Source organism: Alosa alosa, chromosome 10, assembly GCF_017589495.1.
Source record: "Alosa alosa isolate M-15738 ecotype Scorff River chromosome 10, AALO_Geno_1.1, whole genome shotgun sequence".
In the NCBI taxonomy this organism is placed as follows: Eukaryota; Metazoa; Chordata; class Actinopteri; order Clupeiformes; family Clupeidae; genus Alosa; species Alosa alosa.
Window position 1 is genome coordinate 13,992,818 of NC_063198.1, and position 21,298 is coordinate 14,014,115.

Here is a 21,298-nt window from a genome sequence, read left to right on the forward strand (position 1 = left end):
AGGTTTGAAACTGACATTGCACAGAAATACGGAGAATAATATAAGACTTCATAAATCGGTTACTTAATAGCAATTGATATTCATGAAACATGAAATATTTAATCATATTCTTAGCGTTCCATAACAGAACGTAGCCTTTATAGCCTGAACACTGGATTTACCTTTAAGAAAGGTTTTAACTTAACTAATTTCAGAACAGCTTATACCATAAATCAAAGTACCAGGGAAATGGAAATAAACAAAGAAACACACCAGTTACATTATACCTAACAAAACTTTATGCTGTGACACATTGACAAGATAAACCCAAAACATATTTTCATTGGCTTGCCTCCATGATTACATGTAATCAAATCAACATTGACGAAATATCTCAAAATAAAATAAAACAAGTATTAGTGTCCATGGCGTTTAATCTGTCCAATGTCACATCACCTGTAAAAGACCAAGCTGAATTTATCAGCTAAGGACGAAGCAGACTGTTATTCAAGATTGCAGTGATAAGACAGGAACACATAACAATTCCAGTTTGTGTAAATATGCAACCTGTAAGTGACTACAGGCATACAATGTACAGTGACAGAGCAACAGTTTGTTTATGAAGAACAAATATGAGTTCCATAAGGAGAGAAAAAAGTGACTGTCAGCAAGACACGACCAATATAAAGTGCTTTCACAGGCAAAGCCACCAAAGGCAGAGGTGACTAACAGACCAGGCAAATAAAGAGAATATCATCTATGGCATTGTGTAACGACAATCCACCAGGTGTCAAAATCTGGCACAAGTAATGAGACAGAGAGATAAATAAGAATGTGAACGGTTGCTGAATAACAGAGCATTTCTGGATACAATGTCATTAATGCCATCTGGAATTAAATTAAGTCATTTTGTACACTAGAGCATGGAGGCCTTTATTTTCAGACAGTCACTAACACCTATGAAGCACAAAACAACCACTTCATCCTGGCTGTTATAAATCCAATTCATCATATCCTCATAGGAGTTCGACTGCAGGCTAGTTGGGCGGTCCTGACCCAAATAACCGAAGAACATAAAACAAAAAGAACACATAGGGCTCTGAATCGGCTTCTTGATTTCCTCATAGCTGGTTCCTTGACCCCTGAGAGCTGTGTCTAGTGGTGGTTCACCACTAGTAGGTACTCGGGGGTTTGGTGAGAATCGCTGACCTTTGAGATCATCCAAGAAATCATAACGAGAACTTCTCATGAAAAAAGACCCTCAAGAGGCTGAGGCAAAGCTGAGGCAAAGCTGGCAATTAGTTCAGTCCCTACAGATGAACGCACAGGTTCACACACAGAGGCACGTGATAAACAAACGGTGGTGCTATTCCTGATAGCTGGGCGCCTGTGGGGAGGTCTCTATGCAGCAGGAGCACAGAGCCTGTCATCTATGGCGGGGGCTGTTCCAACACCACATTCACTCCCATTCCGATGGGCTTCGGCCAAGTCATTTGTTCCTCTCTTAGAAGGCCGAGCCATCGCACACAATGTTTTGTCCTCTTCCAGGGAACAGCTCCATCTGCCAGTAGCGTGGATCAGCATACACTAGAGGATTTCAAATAAGACCATTTTTATAACATGGTGGCCAGCTCAAAGAACTAAAAAATAAAGTAAAACCTAATGCCCTTTTAATGAACCATAACGGTGCATGGCAGGTTTGCACTCACCCATATCTCCAGGGCCGAGCCAGAGGTTGAAGGAGTTGCACTGTTTCTGGCAGTGGTGGACAGGCAGCACCCGCAGCGTGGGGTGGCCCTCTCCCACTACCAGCCAGCCTAGCACCTCCACTCCCTGAAACACACAGAAAAAACGCATTACTGATACACTGATATCAAAGTCCCGAACAACTACATACTGTATTCAGTATGCACCTTGTATGAAACCCCTTTACAAAACAGAGCAGAACCTATCATGTAACAGGATGAAAATGTCAGTTTCTTTAGTTCAGCAGACATTTTTGCTCATACCAGCTAGCAGTATCCTGCCATTGGCATTTTTAATGTGCGCATTCTTATGTCAGCACAGTAACTAAACGTTCCCTCTACCAACTGATTTTGGTCAGAAACGTGTCCTATCTGATTTCTGCTGCAGTGTAGTGTGTGTGTGTCTGGATGTGTCCTCGGGCCCACTCACCCTGGTTTGGGAACTGGTGCTGTGAGTGACTTGGCAGCGCTGCAGCATAGTTCCTGCACTGTCCAGCAGGTGACAGAGCTCTGCTTTGGGGAACAGCCACCGCAACACCTTCTCCCTGGCCCCTGTGGCGAACCTCCTGCACCCACCCAAGGATGATGAGAGCGCAGAGAGATAGTGGTTAAAAAACAAATCAGCCCTTCATAACTGCATGTAGAGTAATTTAGAGGGTGTTCTGGATTCTTCAAGGGTTCTTCAAGAACTCTCTCAAATGGGAGTATATGACCTCTTTGTTCAAAGTACCTCGAAGACTTTACCATCTACATTTACCAGTGACCCAAAACGTGTGTAAATGACAAGGGAATGTGTGTATACCAGAGCAGGGTGAAGTTGGCGGGGCCCTGGGGAAATCGCTCCTCATGGGAGAGACTGCTGTCCTGCTCCTCTAGTAGGATACTCATGGAGGCCGCATGGGCCGAGTAAAGCTGCTCCAGCTGATGCTTCTGCAGGGTCAGAGACTCGCCGCCCTGCCGCAACACACACACACACACACACACACACACACACACACACACACACACAAACACATGCATATTAGCCTACTTGTTATGTAACTAAACAGTAATAGTTCACAAAAAGCAAAAAGTCTAGAGTAGGCTAACCCTGAAGACAAAACTGCAAACGAGAGTGGAAGTGAGACTGCAGTACAGGAAATGTAGTATACAGTAAAATGAGGATCTATGCCTCCGAGATGCCAACACTCAGATTATAAAAGAGATTTAAGTGTTTACAAATGCAGGGTTTGTGCAAATCTTTTGGTGGCTGCAACAATGACACCCCCCCCCAAAAACAAAAAAAACCCCACCTAAATAGTGATTTGATATGGAATGACCCAATTGTGATGTACCACAGGTACAGTACAGTAAGTAATGGTATGTCGGCAAAGACTCAAGAAACAAACTTTCTGGAGAAATTGACATTGTGAACTAACTTTTGAGACCAAATTTCCCTCACGGGATCAAAAGAGTATATATACTTATACTTATATACCTTGTGAAATCTGTACAGAACCATTCTATATCCAGTGCAATATATGTTTATATTCTTTTTATATTCTTATATATGTGTATTTTTTAAAACTATTTATTGTTTTTATGTATACTTCATGAGTTGACAGCACTTTCAATCTCGTTGTACCTTTGTAAAAAGTGGCAATGACAATAAAGACTATCTAATCTAACTTTTGTCAACATTTGACATATTTAATTAGTTTTTGTAATTCAATTGAAATTATTATGACCATTCAGAACTCAGAAGTCTTATTTTTCAACTTGGTGATAGTACAATACATAAATCTTTAAAACAATATGAGAACCATTGCCCTATGACCTACATAAAGGGAGATATAGCAAGTCAAAGTCCCTCCCCCAGATTTGTTCAAACTCAGTTAGCCCACTTAATATTGATTCAAGACACGTACAAGTACAGTTCCATGGGTTTCTTATGCATGCCAAACTTCATTCAAATCTATGATGCAGTCCAAAAGTGTGATGATATGACAGACTTCCCCAGAGGCAAATGTTCCTGACTTAAATATGAATGTCTCGTTGTACAAGAACTGTCAATTGTTTGTTTTAAACTGTAAACACATTGTCAAGCTAAACAAACACAAACTTTGGTCTCTGTTTGTGGAATTTGTACACACCTCTGGAAGGCTCAACATACCACTAATCTCCTTTCATTGTATACTCCTCTGTTTGCCCTAATATTTTGTCACATCTCCCCTTCTTATCTCACCATCAAAAATGTATAGCATTCACTGCATACTCCATACTGTATAAACCAATGTTCAACATGAGAAGGACATCTCTCTCGCAGTACCAACAGCAGAGGCAAACTCACCTTGAGTAAGACAGGCTGGGGTCTGGCACGTAGCCCACTGAAGTCTGTTTGAGACTCAGAGAGCTCTGTAACGGCAGAGACATCTGCACAGCCAGAGCAGTTTACCAGAGCTTGATGTAAGGCCCCAACACTCCACCACTCATGAAATCCTGCAAATACAGTTGAGCACCATTATAGTAATGAGATGTGCTGCACTGTCACTGTGTGTGTTTGTTTGTGTGAGTGTGATTGTGTGTGTGTCTGCGCGTTTGTGTGCGCATGTGTGTGTGTACCTTGTTCAGGCCATCCTTAAAAATATTTTTGTTTGCAGTAACAGCCAAAAAAAAATAAAAATGGGTCGGTAGGTAGGTGAATATTTTTTTTTTCAAGATTCAAAGTAAAAAAAAAAAGTACAATTTTGGTCATGGTGATTACGTAGGAATGAATTTACACAAATGTGCATATCGTGGCGTAACTGACTGGGTCTTCAACCCGTGCCTTCAGGCATAACATTGCAAACCTCATTCTGATGCAGGTTATATAGACCAGCCTTTCTCAAACTTCTTTGACCTGAGGCCCGGTCATGGCAGACTTTTGGGTCATAAGGCTCATCTACATGTACCCAGAAAGAAGGCTACAATAGCTCTTGGCCACGTTATATTAAAATTTGACTATACAATACTCAATGCTATACAGTGTATTATACAGTCTCTGCTCTGTTTCTAAGGAAGTTCCAAAAAAACAACGTCGTTCTATTAAGTTTGGATTAAATAATAAATAAATAGCCTTCCAACAGATTGAAGCGGAGCTTTGATACCAACGTTATCGATTAGTTGCAGTTTCTCTCGGCGCAGACAGCGCATTGAATGAATGCTCATACCACCACTTAATTGTAGGGCTCCATGTTTAATGACATCGATAGCAGAAACGTTTGTTTTTTTTTTTTCGTCGATCCGCGGGTTTCTTGATCAACTGCGCAGCAAATTATCAGATGAAGCACGGGCCTAATTTCCTCCACCGACTCCAGCGGACCAGCAGTCTCCATGTTGCGGACCCATATTTTGAGAAATGCTGAATAGACCACAACCAATTTCAATACTCCGACACGGTCACCGTTAGACTAGGGGAGAAGGGATGAGAAAGATCTGGCCACAGTTCTTCCAGAACCGTGCCAAGTAAAAGCGTTATCAGTTTGTGTGAATGAAACGGCGTAGGCCATAGTGTGACATACGCGTAAAACCAATGGTGTAGAGATGGCGCCACAGGTTTTTTTAAGTGAGCCACGTTTGCATGTAGGCAATTTATATTCACAATACTTGGGCCTACTAAAATAAATATTATTTTATTGCATTTGTATTGGTTGTTTAGAGTAAAAAAAAAACAATCGGTCGGTATTAACATAAAGTTTACAACCGGCAAGTCGGTCGGACTAAAGGGGAAAAAAAAAATAAATGTTTGTGTCGGTTCTAAATTGACAGGGTCGGTCGGGTTACGGCAAACGAAAATATTTTTAAGGATGGCCTCACACATGTGTATTTTTTTGAACAAACAAGACATTATGTTATAAAGGGGCTTTACAGAGATTGTGAACCCTGAGAACGATAAGCCTGACATGGAAGTCTTAAGCTGCACAGCTACTACTTAGAGTTACAAGTTACCAGTGTTTATTTGTTTCTTGCAGTCAAAGCATCCATTATTACCAAGGCTATATGGCAAAACATGACATCAAGTTTTTCAAGGTATTAATTTATGTTCTGCACACAGACAAATAAGATAATTCTATCATTATGCAATATATAAGATACGCAGTTACTTTACCTTGCAGGTTATACTTCTTGGCAATAGGCAGTGACAGTAGCCGCACATGACTGAGGGGGGAGGACCAGTTATGGCTGTCTGAGTCTAGTGACCCCAACTGACGAGGATGCTGGGGGTAGGTGAAAGCCAACACAGCTACCACCAGGAAACCTATAGCTACAACAAACTGGAAACACAGAAACCATTTAATTGTCTGTGGGTTGACCACAGAGAAGGAGCACCGCTGAAGGTGTGGAGCAAACCTGACAAACCTGCGTCTATTATACATATTGGATCAAACTCGATGAAAATAAGGGCTATTTACTATTATTGGCTATTAACTGACTTAACACCTGTTGATTTGTGAGGTTATTAGGAATTATATCAATATCAAAACATAAGCACAAAGTATATCATCACTGATTAATTCACTTATGTTATTACAAGAGCACTGGATTGGATTCCTACCTTGATGGTGGCTCGCAGAATGGGGAATTGGGGTGGCTCCCTCCGTGGTTCGTTGGTCTCCAGTACTTGTTTAATGAACTTCTCAATCTCCCTCTCGGACATGCCATAACGATATCCCGACTGCCGTAAAATGTCGATGCTTTCAGACAGTTTGTCATAGATGCAAGGTTCACTCAACGTTGTGCCCATAGCGATCACACTGGTGCTCGTTAGCCGTTAGATTTTAATCAGCTTCAGGAGGATGAGGATAACAAAATGTATTTGGAGATAGACATGCCATAAACTCCGTTTCCGTGTTAGAAGGGACGGGACTCACTATTAGGATATGTTCTCAACGGATAGGCACAGCAATTACAGATATGTACCCCTTGCGATAGTTATAAACATATAGATCAACCAATATCAGCACACTTTTGGAATCCGTTCAATAAAAGTCAATAGCAGCGTTTCAGAAGCTGGAGAAGCCACATTTATCCCATATCACGTGAAAATTCCTTTGCCTTCATCGTCGATGACTTCTGTGATGACATAAACTGGTTCAGTTAACGTCAGACATTCATTATAACAATTTAACATTTCCTCACTGTCTAAAAGTCAATCTCAAAGCCATTACTACAATTAAGTGTAATTACAACAGATGATATAGATGAATTACTAGTCTAAAAGAAATGTCTTGTGAAGGTAACATAAGGTAACGTCAGAGAATGTCTAGCTGCTAATAAGGGACGGCTCTGGTAACGTTAACGCTAGCCGAAACTGGCCAGGTAACATTAGCTAAATGCTAATAACAGTGTCAGTATCGACAGCTAGCTTCTAGCTTATCGCTAGATGCTGTAGCAGTCCACAGCTAGCTTACGACACTAGCTAAACAACTGTTCAAGTATGCCAGTACTTGTCTTTCGTTAATGTCTGAAACTCTATGTACAAAACTAGGTACACTTAAATGACAGTACTAGTAAGTCCGTTTGTTCTTCATGACCAGTTCCCATACAATACATTGCGGTGACCACCAAACTTACTCGATGACACTTCACCTCCACCTTCCACTGACTGATTCGAAAAACATTACTTACATTTTACAATCCGCAGATTCGACTACTCCCATTTGCCCATCTCTGAATATATTTCTGGAGACCTTTTAAAGTGTATAATTCAGCAAAAATGTCATGTTTTAGTACATTAATGTAGTTTTTAATCTTATATTTTTTGATAGATTATTGTCGTTGACGATGAAACTACATAATCGAATCATCATGTGGCAAAAAAATGTAACTTTTTGCGCTTTATTTTAATACGATTTCTATGGTTTTCTGTTTTCCTCACAACCATAGAATTATTGTTGCAGTGGCCAGTCTAACCAAGAGATGGTTATTGTTATTATTTGGCAAAGCACAAATTATCCTTTATACGACTCTGCGCAGAGCTAGACCTAGGCCTGGACCTGTCAAATGAAGTGGTCTGCATATGGTGAAGAGCACGCCTTACGTTATTATATTTTGATTACCACCATCCTTTAGTACCCATCTGTGCCAGTTTGTTGGAGTGCAGTCAAATTTTAATGCTGAGAGGCGCACAAATGCATTTTTTTCTTATAGGGTGACCATTAAAATGTGTGTACAAACTATAATGTTATTGTCGAATTATGTTCCTCATATGATTAGCGTTTCTCAATAATAGCTTTAAAAAGGTTAGACAAGACGTTTATTTCAACAAACTCCATAAAGTGCGACTACGATAGGGGGCGCAATCTGAAGACTAAGACGAGCACCCAGACCAGCATGCCTTCTTTTACCAGTCGCCCTTCTCCCTGCATTGTTTAGGATCAGCTGTGCATGGATCTGAAACCCCACCCAATGAGGAAGGACAAACCATAGGGAGGAACAGAGACTGCAAGAAAACAGAGCAAGGGGGCCTTTTACGATAGTGTCGATTATTACAAGGCAATAATAACGATTATTGCCGTTTTCAGTGCAATTTTCTCCCAGGAAGAGGAAGGAAGGCTATTTTGCAACATTTCTCCTACTGTGCGCCGCGACGGTGAAGTAGTCAGCTGATATTTCGTTAGCAATTTCCAACGAGCGGCGACAAAATGATTGCCTTGATTAACAAGCTTCTGGACTGGTTTAAAGCGCTGTTTTGGAAGGAGGAGATGGAACTAACATTGGTTGGTTTGCAGTATTCGGGGAAGACGACCTTTGTAAACGTGATTGCGGTATGTGACCATTTTATGACTGCTTATAGTAATAATGTAAATCATGATTTTTTCCGAGGTAGCGGTCCCGTGATTGACGCTGCGCCCCCAGTTAATTGCTAAGTGTCGTATTTAGCTGAAGCAAGAAAGCTGACTATTACACCGTAAATACGATGTCATCTTTGCTTGTTTTGCATGTGGTTGAAGTTGCTACAGCGTAACTGCAAAAAGACAATGCGGGATGACTCTCTGGGCCCAGAGTGTTGCTAAAGCGTGCGTAAATGAGCAACGAGAGCTAGCCCCAGTTCATCATATGATGTGCAGAGACCCGTTATGACGGCATCGCGTGTGACGTTGGGTGAATGAAAATGGAGTCCTCTCAATATTTGCTTGGTAGTTAAATGCATCTGTTATCCAAAAACGACATTTGTCGGCCACATTGGCCTAAATCCGGTCAGGAATGTCCAAGACTGAATTGGTGTGTGCTGTGTGGATTAAGCTAGTTTGTAGTGACCGCTCGTAATACTACAGCTAGCATTAGGCTAAAGAGGCAGACTCTTTCGAGACTGACGCTGACCTATAAGTTGTAAATCATGTAAATTACGGCTAGATAGTGTCACATAGGCCATGGACCTTTCACAGAATAAATTAAGTGGCGTCGTTGGTTTTAACACCTTATCCAGCAGCCTTACAGGGTTTCTGCAGTGATTGGGCCTGCTGTAGCTTGTTGCCTGGTCAAAGAGGTGGCCAACCTCAGACAGCCTTAGCGTCACCATTCTTTGGCATGACTCTTATTCATTTGGTAGACCTGTGTGTGGCATATGCTTAGGCTACTTCATTTCGTACTTAACAGCGTAACGTTTAATACATTTAGCATAAACATTGTCTATAAGCAAGGCCAAAGACCTACAGAGCTTTCTGTTCGAATGTTAATGCAACTCCTTTTGCATCAAAAGGGTAGAGTTGTCTGTTTTGTGCGTTGGTTTCTCTCTCTGTTTGTTTTCACACCGACCTAAGCAGTCAAGTTTTTGATATCACCTTTGCCTGTGGCTAACACTGACTGATGAGCGATGAGTAGCCTAAAAGCAAAACAAAAGGCCCACTTTATATATGCCATTCTTGTTTTAAAAGTAATGTTCATGTACATGTCCATCATAATTTTGAGTGTTTGGCTGGTAGCCAATTATGCCCGTTTAGGGCTATGTGAGGGTAATTTACAATGTTAGGCACAGTTTGTAGTAATGTAGTTGGTCTATCCTTAGATCAAGTGACGACTCAAGTCATAGTGGTATGACTATTATTTACCCTGATTCAATTCATGGTTTCATTAGTTCTCATATTTTTCCAGAACAAACTACACCTCCTCATTCTGTGTTTCTGAGAAAGGCCCCAATTAGCTTGTCTGGTAAGGCAAGCAGGATGTTGTCAGCTGAGTCTGCTGAATCATGACATTTGTACATTAGTGAGTCAGTCACAATTTAATCACTTTGGATTTGTGTTGAGGTGGGCTTTACAGTCATATTAGTATGATGAATGTTCTTGTTTTCCTTAAGATGTTATTCGAAGTGTTTTATTTTATTCAGTTATTACTTTGATAAATGATCACTACTTCACTGAAATATAGTGGTTAAGGAATTGGCATAATTGACTTCCCATGCATTGAACCTGAGTTCCAGATTCTTCAGTGTGATTATGCCCAGTTTTGGATCCACTGGCATCAAGTGCTTTTTAATTAGGTCATCATAACAATTTCATTACCATCATCAATCATCACTGAAATATGATTTTTCACTTTTTTTGTGATCTGTGAAATGTCACTAGAAATCCCAACATGGTACTGAGGTGCAGTATGTGAAAGAACAGCCATTTGTGAGGATATGTCCCATCGGATACCTATACTACTGGGCCTGTGGCCGTGTGTCTCACGCTTTCCTCTGTTGACCAACAAAAGCTTGTTATGGAATACCCTGTCTTAGCATCTTGTAAGATGTTACAATTAGTCACCCACCACTCTGTCTAGCTTTGCTGAACACCATGGGTCAAGTTGTCTGCCGCAGCTAATGAGTATTCCACCTGCACCGGAGGAGAATGCTAGCCAGATTTTTGTGGAAGGTCATCTGTGTATAAATTCACACCTTTGGCAAGGACATAAATTCAACCTGCTCATTGCCCCACCCTCTACTTGCAATTCCTTGCTGGCTCACATCGTTCGAAATCACATCATCTTGCCAGTTGCCAAGCCTCCTTTTATCAGAGGATCCATCACCAGGACTGTAGTTCAGTGACACATTACATGACAAATTACTTTTGACTCCTCTTTAAGAGTAAGAATATCAGAAGCCTGAAATAGCTTGACTGCCATCAGTAAAGACTAATGATTTTTTTTAAAGTGGGTAATTTAATGAAGACCCTATTAATAGACACAGACAGACTGGGAAGATATGTGCATGTAATCTTTAGATGGGATTGGATAAGGTAAGGCTTGAATTGAAAGTAATAATGAAAGAAAAAACAGCTGAGGCATTACATTAAAGAGTTCTTAAATGAAAGTTGAAATAGCAACTGGTTGTTTGATTCCATGTAAAGGGCATTTCACACCAAGAACATTAATATAACTATAACGTCAAAAAACAAATCACTCTACTTAATATAAATGACAACGTCCACTTATAAACCATAATGATGTTAAGCAGTATTGTGTAGTAACGGTTATCTTTATAGTTATTGTTTCTGGTGTGAAAGGTGCTTCAGAATTCCACAGCACTCTGATATGCTGGAATCATGGAGTCATGTCCTTAATTCTCTATATACATTGCGTGGCTTGACATTTTTTAACCCTCTGAGAATACAGATCATTCACTGTGGAATCGGTGATTCCCCCTGTCTTTCTAAGAATACGGTAGTTCAGTTTCTGCAGTGTAGGACTGATGGACTGGAAAATGTCTTGTGTCACAAATTGCAAGGCTTGTGCTTTGATGGCGTTGGAGGGTAACAGCCTTTGGCAGGTGTGTGGGTGTGTGAGGTGTGAGTGAGACAGGAGCAGGAGCAGCCTCAGACGGTTCAGTCACTCATTTTTATCCGTATCTTTTCAAATGTTTTGTACAACAGCGTGAGCTAGTTTTTAAAAAGAAACCTTGTGTGTGTGCGTGTGTCATTACATTTTGTGTATTTACAAATGCATGCTTTTACTGTTTCCTCTCTGCAGTCGGGGCAGTTCAGCGAGGACATGATCCCTACCGTGGGCTTCAACATGAGGAAGATCACCAAGGGCAACGTCACAATCAAGGTCAGGGCGTCAGCCAGTCCAGATTCAAACAAACACAAGACTGTTAACCTGAATACAACATTTCTAACATAATTGCTCCTGATTTTGTGTGTGTGTTGTGGGTTTGTAGTGTAGAGTACCATGGCTGAATTTATTATGATAATGTATGAGTCAGTTAATGATAAAGTCAGTTGTCTTTCAAACTTTTAATCGTTTAAAAGTTTGAACGTTTGAAAAACAACTGAGAGTGCTGTCCTTGCTTACTTCAGACATCATCACTATATGAGGGATTTAGCACCTAGTTAAGTTAAAACCAGCAAGTCAGGAAGTGTGAGTGCATTGCTTCCTATATTAGTGAATTTCTTTTGAGACATTTAACTTCACAGTCCAAGTCCATCCTGTTGAACATCAGTCTGATTTTATCACAGTGTTTATCACAACCGTAGTGATCTATATCATGTATGAGGCCTTGTTATTCATTTGACGGAATTAAGTGAACGTAAGTGTCAGGCATGAGTGAAGACAGTCCCTTTGGTCTCCACTAAATTCTATTTAGTGGTTCTGATACTGGTGCTTGTCATCTGCTCACACTGGTAGGACAGATCTTCTGGGTGGTATTCCAGAAAGCAGGTTTACTGGCTTAACTGGGTATGTTAACCCAGAGTAAGCGGTAAACCTGGGATTTCAGTTCCAAAATGATCAGGCAATGTAAGTCACTATGGTAGGCTCTGAACTTAACTGGGTATGTTAACCCAGAGTAAGTGGTAAACTTGAGATTTCAGTTCCAAAACGTTCAAAAATGATCAGGCTATGTAAGTAACTATGGTAACATAGGCTCTGAACTTAACCTGGTAGGGGGTAGGTTTTGTTCAGGTTATGTTCGGTTATTTAGCCAGGCCGCTGTTTTTACACTTGTCACACAATGGCGTTTCATTTTGATGAAGGTCCGATTGAAAAAGAAACACATCATCCGTGCTATATTCACCGTGAGAGGGCGATAAGACCACGACACCACACCCTTTTTGCGAGAGCGCTACAGTTTTTCCAGTGGAATCCTTGAAGCCACTTGAAAAGCATTTTCCATCCCTACATTTCTAACTTTACGCATCGTGGATTAGAATAGAATAAATCTTTAATGTAGGCTAGCTAGCCTACACCATGGTGGACATTTGTCTTTGGCTCACCAGAGATACAAGACAGATGGACAGACAACATCTCAGACACATTGAAGATATTAAAACAAGTACAGTACTAAAAAGGGAAAACATAGAAAATTAATAAATAAGTTTAAATATAGGCTACAAAAAAAATAGTTCAGCAAGGTATGTGTGTTCGGATAGTCATCACCCCTTGCTGTGTGTTAGGGGTGATGACTATGTGTGTTAGGATAGTCATCACCTTTAGCTTACCCTGATTCCGATGCTGGAGAGCAAACAAGGTTTACTTGGCCCACAGCAGAACTCGCGTTAAAATAGAAAATTACATTTGGGATTCTCAATGAGTCTATGGCCCACTCAATCTGTGACAAGGTAGGCTAGTTTATGAAAGCATCATTCAAAGCAGTCAATACGTAATGTCCACTGAATTATTTAATTGTGCTTTTGACATTAATAGGCTATCCTAAACTTACGCATGTACACGGTCAGTTAGGCTATTCTCTGCCAAGCAAGGTCTCGTTCCTTGGCTCAAGTGCACTTTTTTTTGTTATTACAGTTCTCTCCTCCTCGTAAGCCTCGAGGAGAACTTGCTACTCCGCCTCTGAAAAATACGGTGCTCTTCGTTTCGCTGGTTTCACTCATGGTTTCGACTCTCAATAGATGATGTCTTTATAAGTTTGTTGTGAACGCGCACAACTCTAGGTTAACTAACGTGGGATTGATTGAACTAACTGGTAACCGGTGTTTTGGAACCAACAGCTCGGGATTAGTCGCCACAGGTTCAGACAACCCAGAGGTTAAGTTTTATCTCAGTGTTTGTTAAATCTCTTTTCTGGAATACCCCCTGGCCAGCCTTGTACATAGCCAGAGTTTGTTTATAAAGTCTCTGGCATAGCTTAACATTCAACATTCAGCGTAGTTGTTTTATACAGTATGTATGTACTGTATATGCATATTAGAAGTCTTCTCGGTATATGTTTAGGTTTGAGAGCGACACACGCCTGTCCCCAAGTGTTGTGTCTGGAGTGTTGCGCTGTGCATGTTGAGTTCTAATTGGTGTGTTTCCCTCCTGGCAGCTTTGGGACATCGGAGGCCAGCCTCGATTCAGGAGTATGTGGGAGAGGTACTGCCGTGGAGTCAGTGCTATTGTGTGAGTACTGCAGTTGTCACCTGCCCTTGTTTACCACACTCTAACAGGCCACGATATAGCAATGTTAAGCATTGCAATGGCAGACTAGAAGTGAACATTGAATTTTTTTTGTATAATTATTTTCATCAAGAAGTAATACATATACCAGCATATACTGTGTAATTTCATATCACCATCAAAATACAAATCCTACTAGTAACAGTACTCTAGAAGTGAACATTGAACTTAATGTTGACAGAATTCTTTATTTACTGTTCAGAAGGATTGTAGTATAGCTTAGGCACATGATGGCAATATCGAGTTTTTTTTATTATGCTGAACACATTCATTGAACAAACTGTTACAGTAGTTGTCCAGTACAGCACATATTCTCGATTGGGCACTGTCATTTTCTCTAAATGTCTTTTGTTGAGAGAGACACACATACTGTATAGCATTTCTTGCTTTCTGGGCCTATTTGATGTCGTAATATTTTCTTCAGATATAATCTTTGTCTTTTGGTTTATGCTTCCTGTCATTCAGATATATGGTTGATGCTGCCGACCCTGAAAAGATTGAGGCCTCCAAGAACGAACTGCACAACTTGTTAGACAAGCCCCAGCTGCAGGGCATTCCAGTAAGTACCGCTCAGGCCACGACCAAACCACCAATTTACAGCCCTGTTTTCATTAGCACTTCAGTCAAAGCAGTGTCATGCCCTGTTCTGGGGACATTCCTAGTGTTTATAGTGATGAACAAGTGACCTACGTTGCAGAAAAGTGTGGCATATGAAAGGTTTTGAAGTTGGAAAGCTCTATGTAGACAGTTCAACCCAAAGAGCTATTGGGGTTCTCGAGCCTAAAAAGAGTTTCTTATAGCTGAAGGGGCCATTAGATTAGACTATATAATGCCTACTTCAGAGCACGGTGAAAATACTTGCAGTTCAGCATGCATGACATCATTGATGACCGCATTGAGGGGCCAGTGGCTCTTAACACTCTCTGGTCGGAGGACATTGCGAAAAGACACGCTGACCTATTTTTAATGGTAGTTTTAACCATGTCTTCCAAGTTGCATCCAGCTAATTGGTGTATATTGTTTATGGGATACTACTGCACCCTGTAAATAATGTGTGTGTTAATTTTGGTGTGATGCTCTGAGAAGACCCTTGTGTGTCCAGCTGGTTAAAGGGTTGTGGGCTGAGCTTAGTGCAGATCCATATGCAGCACCTGAGGCCTCACAAGGAGCCCCTCCCTCCAAGTTATGACGAGGGTGGCATCTGTCCCGTATGGGTCCTACCATGAATAATGAATGTGTGTGTGTGTGTGTGTGTGTGTGTTGAGTAATGACCACCACTGCAGTGCTGTCTGATTTATTGAACTGGGGGGAGAGAGAGAGCGAGAGATGGATGGATGGATAGATAGATAGATAGATAGAAAGAAAGATGGATGGATGTTAGTAGTGAGAAGATAATTACTGAGCAAGTGTGTGTGTTTTTATTTTGCTGTCTGTGTGTGAATCTTTATTGGTGCCTGTGTGTCACCGTCTAGGTATGATTATATGTGTATGTGGAAAGGGAGAGGGGTGGGGTCAGACGGCTTGTAGAGGAGTCTCACTCACTCTCTCTCTCTCTCTCCCTCTCGTCACATCAAACTTAGCACGTAGCGCTAAAGGGCTGGCTGGGCGACGTGTCTGTCTGTGACTAGACATGGGAGGCCATTAAAGGGGCAGCTGCATCGCTGGGCGGAGGAGGCAGGGGCAGGAGGCAGGAGGCCTATTGATTCTGGCCGAAGGGCAGTGGCTGAGGGACTCACAAAGGTCTTAAAGGCTTTATGACTGTTCAGAGGTGCACAACGATGCAAACCATCCAAGGGCTTTTTGTCAATCCTCATCAGGATTTATTGGAGCTGCCTAAAGTTGGTATCCAGGAGAGCTAACAGGAGGACAGCTACTAATTGAGTCATATATATATATATATATATAGTCACTTTAAATGAAAATCTGATGGATAATATACTGTTGCATCACTGAGTATATCATATTTGACCTAATATAGTGTAATACCAAAGACCAAAACCATTGGCTGAGTTTCATTTTTTTAATGAAGATGGAAATGGATGTTCCTGTTAGCAATGAAGCCTTTTCTACTCCGTGCCTACAGGTACTTGTTTTGGGAAACAAAAGAGATCTTCAAGGTGCCTTGGATGAGAAGGAGCTGATTGAGAGAATGTGAGTTTTTTTTCATCATTTTGCATGTTAAACTCCACCCTTCATTTTTATTGGAGGATTTTAAAATTGATTTTAAAACTCAATCCTGCGCCCTCCAGGAATCTGTCCGCCATTCAGGACCGAGAGATCTGCTGCTACTCGATCTCATGCAAGGAGAAGGACAACATTGGTAAGAGTTTACTAACAGACAAAGGGTGTCCCTCCCTAATGTGAATGTGTGCTAAACACCACATTTACCTGAAATATTGCCTGTTCATTTGGCCTCTATATATTATGTATGTATTGTGGAGGTTGTAAGCTTTGTACAGTCTTCCGACAGGATATTGAATCACAACTTTATTCATAGACGCTATTCAATGAGCTTACTTGCCTCTTACCGCCTCATGACTTTCGCTGTTGGTTTGTCTTTTGACTGTATAAGGGTTTGGTGTTGATTTGTATTGTGTGCCCCTGTAGACATTACACTACAGTGGCTGATCCAGCACTCAAGGACCAGGAGAAGCTGAGCCCCCCAGCCCTCATCCAGCCCACCTTGACCTAACCCTGGAGGAACAGCGTCTGGTGCACACACACACACACACACACACACACACACACAAATATACACACACACATATACATTTACATGAACACAAATACACATACACTCACTCACTGGCTTCTCAAATTTACTGTTCTAAACAAAAAAAAAAATAGTAATCCCTCACCGCCCCTCGCATTTCCTCTACACCCCCCCCCCCCAATTACACATTCAGCCAAGTTCTATTCTTGTAAAGACATTGTGTAAAAAATATGATTTGCACTGCTTTTTTCTCTGGTTTTGTAGGTTTTTTTTTTTTTACATACACATTTTTTTACAAGTGACTGACACTGTCACTGATCAAATAACGGCTTGTTGTTTACCTTCTTTGCGCTTTTTTGTTGACCTTTTTTTGTTATTCGTTTGTTTGTTTGATGGGGATCTAAAATGTCACATGTTGGTCAGAGGGTTTCATTGTTGGCTCTGTCTCACCTTAAACAGCCACAGTGGAGAGATCCATATGGCATGCTTTTCTTCAGCATTACCACCTGTGACTGGATATAGTGGCTGTTTGGATGGGTCACTTTTTCAAAGTGGTTGGTCATATTATTGGTGGCCAGAGTTAGGTCACGGATAGTAATTTGTGATTTCAGCTCCTTGGTTGATGACTGTGATTGCCACCGCTGATTTCCTGAAAAGGAGAAGTCCGACCTTTGGCTGAGGTGTGTGCGTGTGTGTGTGTGTGTGTGTGTGTGTGTGTGTGTGTGTGTGTGTGTGTGTGTATGGGGGAGCCAGCCTAATACCAGTTAATCATAGTTTTATGGGTAGGAGAAGGGAAGTGAAGCTGGCCATGATGGCTGAACACACCACTTGCCTCAGTGTGCAGCTTTTCATCTTACCAACAGAAGAGCTGTGGATACACACTTGAGAAAAAGACCAGTAATGATTGTGCTAGTTGCTCTATCTTCTGAATGCATCTGCAAAACACAGTAGCCATAAAATCAGCTCGATTTCCTCAGCAAGATGCTTGCATGCAATGACGCCCCTGTCCTCCAACCCCACCTGTCCTTGCTATGTCGTCTTGGCATTTTATGTTGTGAATTTACCTGGAAATTCAATGTGCAAACTATGTATCTTCTTGCCTTTGTCTTGTATTACCAAGCTGTAAGCAAAATTTAGTAATACCTGTATCATGAAGGAAGTGATTTGCTGACAGCTCTTATGACCTGACCAGACTTGCGTTATGAGATACTGTGTGTGGTCTTGTCCCTCTGTGTAGACCAGGTCAGCTCGTAGCCCAGTCAGTAAAGATGTTAAGTGTATTTAAAATAGCCCTCCCACAGGAGCAGGAAGCACACAAGTGGTCAGCTTAGCTGTGGTGGAAATCTTGTGAGAGTAACTCTCGGCCACTCGGACGCTTATGTTTTTGTGTATTTACAGCATCAAAATGAAATGATGTGTACAGTGCTGAGACCATTTGGTTCAAAATTGAATGATGAAGATGATGATCATAATCAGAACCAGCATGTTTGTCCATTATTGGAATAGATTAGATTATAAAAGTCAATATTTTTTATCTGCATCATGTGATCTGTTGTTACATATACCCTCATTAAAGCCATAGTTTGCTCTTTTTAACCTTTTTTTTGGAAGGTTCCCAACATTTTAAACCCCTTGTATTATTCTCCTGATTGGACACTGTTTTGAACGTATTTCTGAGAGCACAGATTCAGAGGCTTATGCGGAGTTGAATTGAGTGTACATTTTCAGCACGTTGTTTCTGTTTCACACATTCCTGTTGAGGGGGTGGGGGCAGTTCAGCCTCTTTTGATGCTCTGTGGTCCTATGCACATCATGGTTTCGGATCCTCCAACAGCTTTGCACTGCTTCTTGGGAAAAGGTTAATACCTTTCGATCTTATGCTTGGTAGCTTGACAGCGTGGGAAGAGTGGGGGGAGACTCCGCTAGTTGGATGGTGGACCTGTGTTAGTTTGATATATTTTCTTATTGGTATGCAATTCGTTTGGATTTGGTTCAGGATAAGGTATATGTTGCACGGTCCGCCATTAGATGTCTTAAATGAACAATGCTAGAATGCATTCCTGGATTTGTGTGTGTGTGTGTGTGTGTGTGTGTGTGTGATTCTTGGATCAGAATCTGTACACCCCCTGCTACACCAGACACCAGCAGTTCCAACAGTGCTTACTGCATTCTTTTCATTTTGACCATTTTTTCCCCTTGTCTGCCAGGCTCTTTATACATCACACACTAATACACCTGGCTGTGTTGGCTTGGGTTCAGCTGTCTTATCTCTGGGTTTTAACTGACCATGCCATTATGGGAGTCATGGAAACGCACAATTCTGTGTGAAGGCCCCAAAATTCAATTTGCCAGTTGCCTTTTTTTTCTTCTTCCTTTTGTACTGATTGCTTAAGCTGTTGGAAGGTGTACTGTGTCAGTTTCATTTTTTGAAGGTACGTTTCCGTTACATTATACATATGTACATTTGCAAGCAAACAAACAAACAACCTTTTGGCATGTTTTTGAAGAGTTTCTATTTGCTCTCTCCGATGGGATGTTGTACATAGCAACTTGGAACCAAAACAAACTTGCCTGTCTGTTCAAGTCCTATCAGTTTTTGTGAAACCTGTGTGCAAAAAAACAAACATATGTGTGTATATATATAAAGCATAAATTGTTTTATTAGCTTTGTTGGTGAAGGAGTGAGTTGTAATAGGCATAACCTGTTTCTGTTTGGTGGAGGGATCTGTTGGGATACATGGGGATCACCTCTTTTTATTGCATTAGTGAAGGGGTCCTTTTCAGTTGCAAAGGAATCCCCTCTCATAATGATTGAGGAATCCTTTGGGTAGTATGGGGATCACCTGTGGAGGAAAGGCCACTTGTGTGCTGCATGTCGACAGGCAGTCTGTCACCTCATGGTAGCAGGGCCTTGGGGCTAAGTTTGGCCTGAGATGGCAAGAAGAGCTATCTTTCAGCACAGATTTCTCTCTCTCTCTCTCTCTCTCTCTCTCTCTCTCTCTCTCTCTCTCTCTCTCTCTCTCTCTCTCTCTCTCTCTCTCTCTCTCTCTCTCTCTCTCTCTCTCTCTCTCTCTCTCTCTCTCTCTCTCTGATTCCTGAACACCGTGAGGGGAAGAATAGAGACTCCTGGTGAAATAGAAGATTTTGGACTTTTTTTTTCTTCTCATTTTCAGGACTCGTGAAACATTTGTAAAGCCTTTTTCATAGCTTTGGCGTCTCCAGAAAACTGATGTTGAATTCAATGTAATTTTTGTCCATAAATAATTCATTGATATAGGTTATTGGTATTCTGTGATGTCAGAGCAAAAGAAAATGGGTCATACTTCTGCCATTAGTTAGGATGTTAGAAGATGTTGCAAAGCCAAACCTACAGGCTTGAACCCCATACTATAAATATCCTAGTCACCTTTAGGTGGCAACATTGGCCACTGTTAGCATTGCTCTTTATGCAGTTAACATCAGGTTGATATTTATACAGTCTATGGTTGACATTAGTCCATTCCTTGTCTCTCAGAAGTTCTTTGACTCCCTTTTCTAATTCTTGGTGAGTTCAGCAGAGCTCCACATTGGCCTTTATTTCTCTCCCTGTTTTCTTTCTTGTTTTTCATTTGTTTTGAGGTGGTAGTCTATTCAATAAGCAGTTTGCAAAAAGATAAGAAATTACAATAACAAAAAAAGACAGCGATGCCCTTCCTCCAGAGCGTAATCCATGATGGGTTTTGAAAGGCTTGGCGTTTTTACTGTGTGTTACTAATATCTGATAACTGGGATGCTCTGAGATCATGGAGGACTTCTGAGCACACTACTGGTTTTTATCAAGTGCTAGCATCATGGGCCTCATGTGAACCCATGCCCTGCAGCATGAAATATCAGTCCTATTCATAATACACTATTTGGTCCCCTTAGAAAAGAAGAAACATGTATGTATTCTATGTATTAATGATAAAAAATAGGCTGTTCCTTACTATCTTTATTATAACTCTATTTCTTTTGGAAAATAACTTTTTAAAGAATTGTTGACATGATAACAAGTGTTTCTGTATAACTACTTTGAAGAAACTTTCAACTGATGAAAACAGGTGACTTTTATTTTAACTTCTCTTTATATTCCCTTGTCCCTCCAGTGAGAACTGTACATGTTGCTATTGTTATCTTGAGATAATTTAAAGATGAAGAATAAATGATTTCCCACTCAATGGAAGACCGTTCATTTTTTTCTGAATGGATTTCTTGGAACTTGTACCAGAGAGAGTGTGTGTGTGTCTGTGAACCAGCCTAATACCAGTTAATCATGGTTTTATGGGTAGGAGAAGGGAAGTGAAGCTGGGCATGATGATGATGATGATGGTGTGTGTGTGTGTGTGTGTGTGTGTGTGTGTGTGTGTGTGTGTGTGAGAACTGGCAAAGATATTCAGGAAATGTCAAACTAATTAATTTGCTGCTCAAATACACTGGGAGTATGCTGTTC

General features: G+C 41.0%; 2 protein-coding genes across 4 annotated transcripts; one reads left to right on the plus strand and one right to left on the minus strand.

The window, feature by feature from the left end:
• Positions 1 to 255: 255 nt before the first annotated feature.
• c10h6orf89 (chromosome 10 C6orf89 homolog) lies at positions 256 to 7,375 on the minus strand. 3 transcript variants are annotated; one of them, XM_048254385.1, is made up of 8 exons: positions 7,317 to 7,375; positions 6,298 to 6,815; positions 5,851 to 6,016; positions 4,054 to 4,202; positions 2,527 to 2,678; positions 2,155 to 2,290; positions 1,689 to 1,812; positions 256 to 1,566 (listed from the first exon to the last, which is right to left on the minus strand). In XM_048254385.1, the coding sequence occupies exons 2-8, from the start codon at positions 6,484 to 6,486 to the stop codon at positions 1,484 to 1,486; spliced, it is 999 nt and encodes a 332-aa protein (XP_048110342.1). In that variant the 5' UTR covers positions 6,487 to 6,815; positions 7,317 to 7,375; the 3' UTR covers positions 256 to 1,483. The 3 variants fall into 3 exon arrangements, with proteins under 3 accessions (XP_048110342.1, XP_048110343.1, XP_048110341.1); XM_048254386.1 differs by having other exon boundaries at positions 7,251 to 7,357; XM_048254384.1 differs by having other exon boundaries at positions 6,298 to 7,366.
• A 672-nt stretch (positions 7,376 to 8,047) lies between these two features.
• arl8a (ADP-ribosylation factor-like 8A) lies at positions 8,048 to 21,026 on the plus strand. Its single transcript, XM_048254387.1, has 7 exons — positions 8,048 to 8,509; positions 11,694 to 11,774; positions 13,987 to 14,060; positions 14,583 to 14,676; positions 16,201 to 16,268; positions 16,367 to 16,437; positions 16,725 to 21,026. The coding sequence occupies exons 1-7, from the start codon at positions 8,387 to 8,389 to the stop codon at positions 16,772 to 16,774; spliced, it is 561 nt and encodes a 186-aa protein (XP_048110344.1). The 5' UTR covers positions 8,048 to 8,386; the 3' UTR covers positions 16,775 to 21,026.
• The last annotated feature ends 272 nt before the right edge of the window (positions 21,027 to 21,298 follow it).

What these genes read in the sequence shown, in the direction of transcription:
- c10h6orf89 (XM_048254385.1), bottom strand. Translation starts at nt 6,486, where the DNA reads ATGGGCACAACGTTGAGTGAACCTTGCATCTATGACAAACTGTCTGAA. An exon ending in TTCTGCGAGCCACCATCAAG is followed by an intron (nt 6,017 to 6,297) that starts GTAGGAATCCAA and finishes CTGTGTTTCCAG; the next exon opens with TTTGTTGTAGCTATAGGTTT. An exon ending in GCCAACTTCACCCTGCTCTG is followed by an intron (nt 2,291 to 2,526) that starts GTATACACACAT and finishes GGGTGGGTGCAG; the next exon opens with GAGGTTCGCCACAGGGGCCA.
- arl8a (XM_048254387.1), top strand. Translation starts at nt 8,387, where the DNA reads ATGATTGCCTTGATTAACAAGCTTCTGGACTGGTTTAAAGCGCTGTTT. An exon ending in AAGGAGCTGATTGAGAGAAT is followed by an intron (nt 16,269 to 16,366) that starts GTGAGTTTTTTT and finishes TGCGCCCTCCAG; the next exon opens with GAATCTGTCCGCCATTCAGG. An exon ending in CAAGGAGAAGGACAACATTG is followed by an intron (nt 16,438 to 16,724) that starts GTAAGAGTTTAC and finishes GTGCCCCTGTAG; the next exon opens with ACATTACACTACAGTGGCTG.